Source organism: Myotis yumanensis, unplaced genomic scaffold (assembly GCF_028538775.1).
Source record: "Myotis yumanensis isolate MYYU_CA2020_CCGP unplaced genomic scaffold, mMyoYum1.0.hap1 SCAF_2, whole genome shotgun sequence".
Lineage (NCBI taxonomy): Eukaryota > Metazoa > Chordata > Mammalia > Chiroptera > Vespertilionidae > Myotis > Myotis yumanensis.
Genome location: NW_027223753.1, coordinates 215,768,439 through 215,778,491, shown reverse-complemented (window position 1 = coordinate 215,778,491; position 10,053 = coordinate 215,768,439). Strand labels below are relative to the sequence as shown.

Here is a 10,053-nt window from a genome sequence, read left to right as displayed (position 1 = left end):
GTCGCGGAAACCCCTTTTTAAGTGTGTGTTTATTGATGTCAGAGGCAGGGAGAGGGATTAAAACGCCGGTGAAGAGAGAGTCACGGATGGCTGCCTTGCTCCTGGGACCGACCCGCACCTGGGCCTGTGCCCTGCCCGGAGTCGAACCCGGGACCCTTCCGTCTGCAGGCGCTCTACCCACTGGACAACCTGGAAGCGCCCCTAAAGCTCTTTGTAACGGCCTCACCCTGCGTGCACTGGGACGCAGTGAGCCCTGGGGGAGGGGGCGCCTGCTCTGGGCCCAGTCGCCCGCAGCGAGTTGGGGCGCCCCCCACCCCCCAGCACTCCCCCCCAGGAGGGTGGGCCTTCCGCGCTGACCACCCCCATCCTAGTACTGGACACGGACAGACCGCAGGGAGGGCAGAGCGGTGGGGACAGGGGCGTGGGAGGGGGGGTGAGAAGCTGGCGGGGCGCAGGCCCGAACCCCCAGGCCTTGGTCCTGAAGGTCCTGGGGAGACGTCGCACCGCTGCACGTTTCCTCTGGCGAGCAGGCCACCCGCGGGTGCTCGGTGCTGGGTGCTCGGTGCTGGGTGCTGGGTGCTCGGACAGGCAGCCCACCGCCCTCTGTTCGCGGGGGTGAGCCCGATCGCCCTCCGAGCGCCCTCCGGGCCCCACCCGCAGAGCTGAGCGCGGGCGCCCGTTGTCTCCAGAAACGGGGCGCAGAGCAGTCCCCTGGAGCAGGAAGAGGCTCCTGCAGAGCCCGCGGCGGCCTCACGAGGGGCCGAGGGTCGTAGCCAGGACACCGTTCCTGTCCTCACCACCCAGGCCCCGGGGGGCTCCCCACCCGACGGGACGTCTCCCCTGGCACCTTCCCACCTGTTCACCCATCCCTCACCCCCCAGATTAACTTGGGGAGGGAGCCCCGGGTTCATAGATGGGGGCAGCTGGAGGTGTGGGAGGGGCGCCTGGGGTCCAGTGGCTGAAGCTGAAACCCTCCGACCTGCCGTGTCTCCTGTAAACGGGGAGCGACAGCCTCCCCCAGGCCGGTGTGTGAGCTGAGATCTAGAAACTAATTCCCGGGCCCCCGCCCCGTCCCATCCCAGCTTCCTCCACCGGGAACCTGAGGGCAGGTGGACTCCAGGGGCTGGCCTCAGGCAGGTGGCAGTCTTGCTGGCCTGGCTGAGGGCGATCCAGGGGGAGGGGCCATCCGTTTGGGGTTTTGTTTGGCTGCTTTTTGTTGTTTTTCTTTAGCTTCCAGATGCAGCACCCCCCCCCCCCCCCCCAAGCTCCAGGTGCTCCTCCAGGACTCTGTGCCTGAGGCCGGACCCCAGGCCGGGGCAGGGGTCCTTGTTCCTCAACACCTCCGGGCCCTGCAAGCACTAGAGGACCCGCAGCACAGAGACCTCAGCCCGGGAGGGGGTTCCTCCCCGCCCGCTGCCCCCAGATCCGATGGCAGACACACCCTTACAGGCCGCCGGGGCTCCTGGGAGCCCGTCCCAGGAGTGAGGACCTGAGGCTCCTGAGCTCTGAGGGCCACCCCTCCTTCCCTCCCCCCCTCCCTTCCTCCCTCCCTCTCTCCCCTGCCTCCCTCCCTCCCCTGCCTCCCTCCCCTGCTTCCCTCACCATCTGCAGCCTCCCTGGACCTGCTCTCTCCTCCCTGACTTTGGCCAAAGGTCAGCACCTCTGCGGTGAGTGTCCCCTCCCTCCGAGGCCAGTGAGACATGAAATAAGATGAAGCCGGTCAGATGCGCTCAGCGCCGGGCACAGCGTAGGTGGGTCGCTGTAAGGGGTCAGTCACCATTTGCTGACTTGCTAAGGGCCCAGGCGCCCAGCAGTGGGTTTTACAGACCCGACCGCATGGCTGCAGGTGGACACAGTGAATACACGAGTCTTCGCCCACATTTCACAGTCACAGTTCACGCCAGCCCACGTGCACGTGTGTGTGCATGCGTGTGTGTGCGCGTGTGTGTGCCTGCGTGTGCGCGCGCGTGTGTGCGCGCGTGTGTGTCTGTGTGTCAGTGTGTGTGCGCGTGTGTGCATGTGTGCCTGCGTGTGTGTGTGTGTGTGTGTGTTCAGAGGTGTTTGCCGGCACCCTCCGGCCAGGCCGGCCGGGGGATGGAGCGGCGGCTCTGGCAGTGAGTCTGGACGGGGGACAGATGGCGTCTGTTCGCAGAGCCCAGCCTTCCGAGGGCCACAAGCTCAGGGCTTGAGCGCCAAGGGGGCCGCTCTGCATTCCTGCTGGTTTCCGGACCAGGAGCGACGGCTGAAATGGTTTTTCTCTTCCTTTCCTCGCGGTGCCAAGAGCCTGGCCGGCCCTGCCCAGGACCGCTCTCCCTGGCAGCCGGGCCAGACGCCGCCTGAATGCGCGCAGAAGGGAGAGGCGCGGGCGGAATAAAGGCCCAGGAACCCGGGAAGCGGTGGGAGGTCTGCGCCCTTGGAGACCCGCGGAGCCCGCCAGGCCCTCTTGGCACCGGCACCTCCCGGGCCGCCAGGCGGTTGGGCGAAGGCGGCCGTGACACGCACCCGGCCTTTTGTGGGAGCGAAACACAAAGGAGGGGGAGACCCGGCTTCCGTTTTGAGGGAGGCCCGGGGCCCAGGAAGCCCGGCCGCCGGGAACTCCGGGCCTGCGATCGATCGGCCTCGACAAGTGAGCGCTCAATCCGCCCACCCGGCTGCGCGCGGGCGGGGAAGGCGGGGCCTGGAGGGGGGCGGGGGAGGGGGTCCCGCCCGTGGGGGGTCTCGCCCAGGACGTGCACACCAGGCGCTGGACTTGAGACCTGGACCAGAGCCTGGGCGCCGCCAGGACGCACGAAGGCCAGCGCCTCGGCCCGGCTCCAGTTCCCCGTCATTCCTGGTGGGGGCGGGCGGGCTCCGCTGCGCCGAAGCAGCCCGGGGAACTCAGTCCGCCCCACCTCCCAGGGCACGTTGGGGAGGCTGCCAGGAGCAGGGGCCTGCAGCCCGGAGCTGCCACCCCAAGCCCCAGGCGTGGGGAGGGAGGCCCCCGTGCCCCCTCGGATGGGTGGCCTGGTGCTGGGCCTGGGTTGTCCTTAGGGGCGCCCACGCGGGAACCTGGTGAGCCAGCTCCGCTGCCTCCCGACTGCCTTCCCAGGCTCTAAACTCGGCTGTTCCCAGATTCGTCCCGCCCCTGCTTCCAACTGAGCGAGCGCCCTGAGAGCCTCAGACCCCGCCCTCCCGCGGGCGGTCACCGGTGGCGAGAGACTAAAGAAGGAATTGGGGCTCCGAGCCGCGTGCTGCGCGCTGGACTGACCGCGCACGGTCCGCCTGCTGGGCTGCCTGCATTAGATACACGGACGAGCCCACTCCAGGCTGGTGGCCCGATGCGCACACCCCCCCCCCCCCCACGATGTCCTCACTGCCAGCCGCCTCGACTCCGGGGCCCAAAGGGACGGCCCGCACACAGCCCAGCTCCCCGCCCGCCCTGCTCTCCGGGAGTCTGTGACGGATTCTCCTGATTGCGCGGTTGCCGGCCACCCTCCTGAGCCGTTGGAGGACATGGCCCCACGCTTCAGTTCTTCGTGTATTAAATACATATTTAACGGACGCTGCAGAGCCAGCTGGGAGGCCGCGGCTAGAAAAAGAACGCCCAGAAGGCAGAGAGCGGGCGGGGGGGGGGGGCGGGGGGGGGGGAGCTCGCCGGGCTTCCCAGTGAACAGACTGGGGGCGGGGGGGGGCGGGGGGACTGGGAGCAACATTGTGGGCTTCTTTTCGTATTTGTATAGTTTGTAACTTTGCTAACTTGCAGGCAAATCGCTTACTATGTTTATTTGTTTGCTTGCTTTCTTGAAGCCTTCATGGAAATTAAAAGTTGCCAAACAACCACTGACTGTAACATTCCCTGAGCGGGGCTGGGGCTGTGTTGAGTGCATGGCAGAGGCGCGGGGTCCTGCGCACACCCCGGCCCCCCGCCAACAAACGCCTGTACTTGAAGTGTGTGGACTTCACAAATTCCGCGCAGGGAAAGCTCAGAGACGGCGCTTGGGGCCGCGCTGGCGTCCACAATCCGGGCAGGGCTGCCCCGCAAAGGGTTAGCAGGCGTTTTCTGCAGACTTGCCGCAGGCAGACAGTCTCTCCGTTTCCCATCTACAAAATGGGTCGATGCACCTAAGACAGGTTTCATTTCTCCCGGTCAAAGATTTCCGTGTCCGGAACCGACTGCTAAAGCCGTGGGAACGCGGCCGCGAGTGGCTGGATCTCGCCGGCCGGCGCCGGGTGTGCAGAAGCTCCGCCCGGGCCCGGCGCCTCTCGCTGCAGACGGTGCGGCGTTGCCCACCCCGTCGTGTCGCGGTGAGGACCACAGAGCTGACGCTGAAAACACAGCTAATGAAGGAACGGTGTGTGCTCAGCTCTGCGGCAGCGCACGTCCCGGGGTCGGCACCCTCCGCAACTTGACGGGAGAGTCGCTATTTCTTTGCAAACACCATTGGGGAGGCGCCTCCCTCCCCTTCCCCGCCTGGTCTCGCTAGGCCCTGCCCCCAGCGGAGGGCGCTCCCGGCCGCCTCCGGGCGAGCTCTTCCAGTGCGAGGAAAGCAGGTGCTTTGTGCCTGGTTGCCGTTTACCGGGGGCTCCAAATGTCCGCGTGCTGAAGCCCGTGGGGTGCGGACAGGCAGCGGAGAACCGAGAGAGAGAGAGAGAGAGAGAGAGAGAGAGAGAGAGCGCTCTAGCCCCAGCGCGTCTCACCGCGTCGGGTATCAGGTTAGTTTGCGGCGCCCCCAGCCCACCCCATCCCCCAGCCGCCTCTCTGGCCACCGTATTTTTAAACAAATGTAACAAAGTTCCCTTTCGGCGGCGGCCGCGGTCGGGATCGGTCCTTGGCACTTCCCCGCAAGCCCGCCCACCTCCCTCGCCCCTCACGCGCCCCACCCAGCCCCGCCTCCAGCTCCGCCCGGAACCTCCTTTGCGCGCGCCCATTGGCTGCGCGCGGGGAGGAGGCGGGCGCCGGGCGCCGCCGGCTTCATTGAGCGGAATGAGCCCGGATGACGTCACTCCCCGCTCCCACTCCACCCCACCCGCCGCGGGCCCCGCTCATTGGCGCGGCGGCCCCTCCAGGACCCGCGCATTGTTCCCGCCCCGCGCGGCCACCACCGCCGCGGTCGCCGCCGCCGCCGCCGCGCTATAAAAGCCGGCCGAGCTGGGAAAGGTGCGGGTGCGCAGCACAGACCCACGCGCCCTCCGCGCCAGAGCCCGTCTGGGAACGAGCGCCTCTAACTGCATCCACAGTAAGTGTCCCGCCCTCCGCCGCCCCAGCTGCACCCCCGGGGCGGACGCCCCTCCACTGGGCAGCGCCCCAGGAAGCTCCGTAGAGGGTCCCCGAACCCGCCCCTGCCCGCCAGTTCTCCACGGCGGTTCCTGGCTCTGACCCACCGCGCACCCACGCAGCATCCTTCGCCCGCAAACGAGAAGTCGGGCGGTCACGGCTGCTTCTGCCCGAGTCCTGGTCAGCTGGCGAGCTCCGCGCGGCCCCGGGCGCATCGCCGGAACCGGGCACGGTGCGGGCCCTGGGTGCGGGCCTGTGCGTGTGTCGGCTCCGCGCTGTCGATGGAGAGGAGGTGGATGCGTGTGAGGAACCAATGCCTATCTATTCAGACTCGCGCTTCCCAAAGGAAAACCTTTACTTGCCACTTGTTTGTATCAACCCTGGAGACCAGCTCCCGGCTCCTGGCGGAAGGCGTGAGGCCTCTAGGCCGCCCTCCCGGGGACGCCCCCGGCTCGCTGGCCGGGAACAACCTGTGGCTGAGCGGAGGGGAGGTTGCGGGGAGGGAAGGAGAGAAAACGTGTGCGCACCTGCGCTCCCCCCCCCCCCCCGCCCCCAAGGCCAAGGGTGGCGCGGTGGGCACAGGGCGACCCGCCATCCGAGCCTGGGCCCTGCAGCGGAGCAGGCGCAGGCCCCGCAGCTGTTCTCTTCCGCTGACCTCACCTGGGTCTCGGCTCTCTCCTCCGTAGGACGCCGGGGACGCCTGGCAGCCGAGGGAGGAAGGCCCCTGCGAAAGCCGCCACTGTGCCCGGGGCCATGGACTCGGACGCCAGCCTGGTGTCCAGTCGCCCGTCCTCGCCCGAGCCCGATGACCTGTTCCTGACGGCCCGGGGCAAGGGCGGCGGCGGCGGCGGCTTCACCGGGGGCACCGTGTCCTCGTCCACGCCGAGCGACTGCCCGCCGGAGCTGAGCTCGGAGCTGCGCGGCGCCCTGGGCGCGGCGGGCGCGCACCCGGGGGACAGGCCGGGCGGCGGCGGCTTCAGGGCCTCGTCCAGCGCGGCGGCGGCGGCCGCGTCGTCCACGAAGAAGGACAAGAAGCAGCTGACGGAGCCCGAGCTGCAGCAGCTGCGCCTCAAGATCAACAGCCGCGAGCGCAAGCGCATGCACGACCTCAACATCGCCATGGACGGGCTGCGCGAGGTCATGCCGTATGCGCACGGCCCGTCGGTGCGCAAGCTCTCCAAGATCGCCACGCTGCTGCTGGCGCGCAACTACATCCTCATGCTCACCAGCTCGCTGGAGGAGATGAAGCGGCTGGTGAGCGAGATCTACGGCGGCCACCACGCCGGCTTCCACCCGGCCCCCTGCGGCGGCCTCGCGCACTCCGCGCCCCTGCCCGCCGCCGCCGCGCACCCCGCCGCCGCGCACCACCCCGCGGTGCACCACCCGCTCCTGCCGCCCGCCGCCGCTGCCGCCGCCGCCGCCGCTGCGGTGTCCAGCGCCTCCCTGCCCGGCTCCGGGCTGTCGTCGGTCGGCTCCATCCGGCCCCCGCACGGCCTGCTCAAGTCTCCGGCGGCGGCGGCGGCGGCCCCCCTGGGCGGCGGGGGCGGCGGGGGCGGCGGCGGCTTCCAGCACTGGGGCGGCGTGCCCTGCCCCTGCAGCGTGTGCCAGGTGCCGCCGCCGCACCCCCACGTGGCGGCCCTGGGCGCCGGCGGCCTACCGCGCCTCACCTCCGACGCCAAGTAGCCGGCGGGTCTGCTCGGTCTGTCGAGCGGGGAGGGGAGGCCGCGGGGAAGCGAGGACTGGCGGCGCTGGGGCCTGTGGCTGGGTTAGGGGGCAGGGGTGCGAGGCCAGCCCCCTGGGGCGCACTGAACTTGGGGAGTGAGAGGGGCGTGCGCCCCGGGACCTGGCTCAGGCCTCTCCGGCTTTAGCGCGGGTCCGGTGGACACACTTGTAAGAGGGCATCGCTGTGTGCACCCCTCCCCAAACACCCCTCGGCCCCCCAAAGAGGGGATTCTCAGAACTGGTTCTCCGGGAACCAGGCCTCCCTCGCTCTGGCTGCACTTGGTTACTTGGGGGATGGGGAGGGAGGCGCTGGGGACTCCCTCTCCTCCCCCCAGTTTCTGGGCGGGTGGGGCCTCCGGGGAGCGGCCCGGAGGCCGGGGCTAGGAGTTGGTGGAAGCTGGCGGTCGGTACCAGAAGCGCCATGGTCGTCCGGTCGCGGTATCGGATCGGGTCAACCCACACCCTTCGAGAACCGAGCGTCTTCCCTGTTGGCCTCGGCGCGCGGCTTTCTAACGCGCCCACGTCCCCTTTTCCGACAGCAGCACGCGCTTCATGGCCGGTCAGCGCAGGGCCCTGAGGCGGGAGTGGCCCCACGCTGTCCACTCGGGGCGGAGCGGGGGTTTTCGTTATTTTAAAAGAGTCCGCCGCCCACCCCACTCAGTCTCTGAGCCCCAGTGATCTGTCCCTCACCCCATGGGGCGGACCTGGTACCCAGGGCTGAACGGGACTCAGAGGCTGTTGCTGTGAATATAATTCGGGTGTTTGGGGTCCCGACGGCCTGCTTTTCTTCCTTGGATGTGTAAATATCTCCGTGAGGTCAGTGCGCGCTGTGAAACTGGTTGCTCACGAGCCGGCCGCCCCACCGGCGCCGGAGCCGGCCACCTCTGTGTCCGTGTCTTTTGCCACTTTTAACACAAATGACAAACCCTCGCGTGCTTCCTGCGTCCCGCGAGCCCGGGCGGGCGCCGCACTGCCTGGGCCTCCCGCGTCTGTCAGTAACATCCCTCCTCCATCGCTGCCCACCCCCAGAGTGTATCATCTGTTTTATTTTTGTAAAAAGAAAAAAAGTGCTAAATAATATTTATTACCTGTTTTGTTGCAAAAAAAGAAATAAATGATCAAGTGTTGAGATTTTACATACAAATGGAATCAGTCGGTGTTTCGCAGCAGCGGGGCGGGGGCGGGGGGGGAGGGGTTCTCTACCTGGGGCCGAGGGGGCCGTCCCCTGGGGCCGCGGAGGGGCTGTGTGCCTGCTCTGCTGCTATAGCCTCTCTCTCTCTCTCTTTCTCTCTCTTCTCTCTCTCTCTCTCTCTCTCTCTCTCTCTCTCTCTCTCTCTCTCTCTCTCTCGGTTCTCTACCCCCGTGTTATCTTATTTCTGACGTCTAATTGCGGTCCTTCCCCGGCGCCTGAGGACTGAGTCTGTTGGACGTGAAATGTTCTCGGAGACTTGGGGCCTTGGGGCGAGGCCGTGCGGTGGGAGGGGGGGGGGGGGGGGGTGTCCCAGGGCTCAGGCGCGGCGGCCAGGATTGTAGTTGCCTCCGCTCCGCTCCCAGGCAGCCGCCGCCGCCAGCCCGCTCCGCCCAGGCCGCGCCCCGCATCAGCTGCCGCTGCGGGCCAGCCCCGCGGGTCGAGCGAGCAGCAGGGTCCCCTCGCCCTCCCCCCTCCCCGCGGCGTGTGCGACCCTCCCCCGCGCCCAGCCTGGCCTCGAACTGCGACCTGTCGGTGCCGGCCGCTGTGAGCCCGACTCTCGGAACCTCCTCCCGGGCCGCGGCCCCTCGCGGCGATCCACGCCCTCCGCGCTCGGGAGTCCGGCCGGAGCCCTTCGCACGGAGGCCACTCGCCACGCGCCGGTGGACGCGCCGCCCGCAGGGCCGCTGGGCCGGGGCCGCTGCACGTCCCGGCATCTTTGGGGGCCGCCGGCGGAAGTTCCCTGCACCCCGCACCCCAGGACACCGGGACGGAAGAGGTGCTGGCTGGCACCCCCGCTTCCTGAAGCTGCCCCTGCGCCAGGCCCGCCGGCTCCCCTGCGGGGGGGCATCCGCCGCTGGGGGACCCCTCACCCGCCGCTGGGAAGGCCGGGCAGCCGGGAGCAGGGAGCAGGGCGGAGGCCGCGAGGGTCCCCGAAGAGAGAGGGCAGAGCTCACAGTTTTATTCCGAAATCCCATCTGAGAGGAAACCCGCTAAGAAGAGAAGTCACGGCTCCCTGCGCCCACCCAGGGCTCCGCGTGCGCGGCTCTGGCTGCGCGGGGTGAGGAGAGGGCCTTTGTTAGAAGCAAAAATAAAATAAAATAAAAATAAGAAGCCCCATCCCCAGCAAGCTCTCCCCGGGCGGCCAGCCGGGGAGGGAGGGTACCCCAGCCTCCGAGGCAGGAGCGGCTGGACCCAGCCAGGCTCCCAGACCCACCGAAGGCACCCCCTAAACGGAGCGCCCAGCAGGGACCTGGGCCACAGGGAGAGCAGCTCCCGGGACCGAAGAGGCGCGCTGGCCACACAGGCAGGGGGATCCCGGGGGTGGGGGGTGGGGGCGGGGGCGGGGCGGAGGGCGCAGGCCCCCGGCAGATGGGGTGCAGCCAGGGAAGTCCGGTGCGGCTACTTTGATGGCGGGAGAGTCTTTCACGGGGGGTGGGGGGGGCGGGGGCGACCCTCCACGGAGAAGGGGACCGAGGAGGAGGTAGAGAACCGGCCCCAGGCGGTGGTCTGTGGGCACCAGCGTGCGAGCCCCGCCCTGGGAGCCCCGGTTCAGCGGTTCCTCCTGCGCTGGGTGCCCCGCCCCCGCCCACGCGGCCGGTGAGGTCACCCCGAGCTCCCCTCCCCCACAGCTCGCTGGCCCCGGGTCGAGGGCACAGCCTCCTGGCATCTGGCCCCGGGTCTGCCCTTGGGCCTTCACACCCTCCCTGGGCAGGGGGCACAGGGACCCCGGGGCGCTGCAGCGGGAGCCCCACATCTGGGGCAGGCTGGGTTCTGGGGGTGGGACAGGGGCCCTGGGGCACTGCAGTGGGAACAGGGGTGCAGGCTGGGACAGGAGGCGCTCGGGCTGGGCCTTGGGGGCTCAGGATCTGAGCTGCGGGAGGCGAGG

At 68.8% G+C, this 10,053-nt stretch overlaps 1 protein-coding gene across 1 annotated transcript; it reads left to right on the top strand.

Moving 5' to 3' along the window:
- The first annotated feature begins 5,128 nt into the window (after positions 1–5,128).
- Positions 5,129–6,962, top strand: OLIG2 (oligodendrocyte transcription factor 2). The gene is made up of 2 exons (XM_070403689.1): positions 5,129–5,216; positions 5,941–6,962. The coding sequence occupies exon 2, from the start codon at positions 6,008–6,010 to the stop codon at positions 6,935–6,937; it is 930 nt and encodes a 309-aa protein (XP_070259790.1). The 5' UTR covers positions 5,129–5,216; positions 5,941–6,007; the 3' UTR covers positions 6,938–6,962.
- The last annotated feature ends 3,091 nt before the right edge of the window (positions 6,963–10,053 follow it).

Excerpts from the sequence above, each read along its gene's own strand:
- OLIG2 (XM_070403689.1), top strand. The coding sequence starts at position 6,008 with ATGGACTCGGACGCCAGCCTGGTGTCCAGTCGCCCGTCCTCGCCCGAG.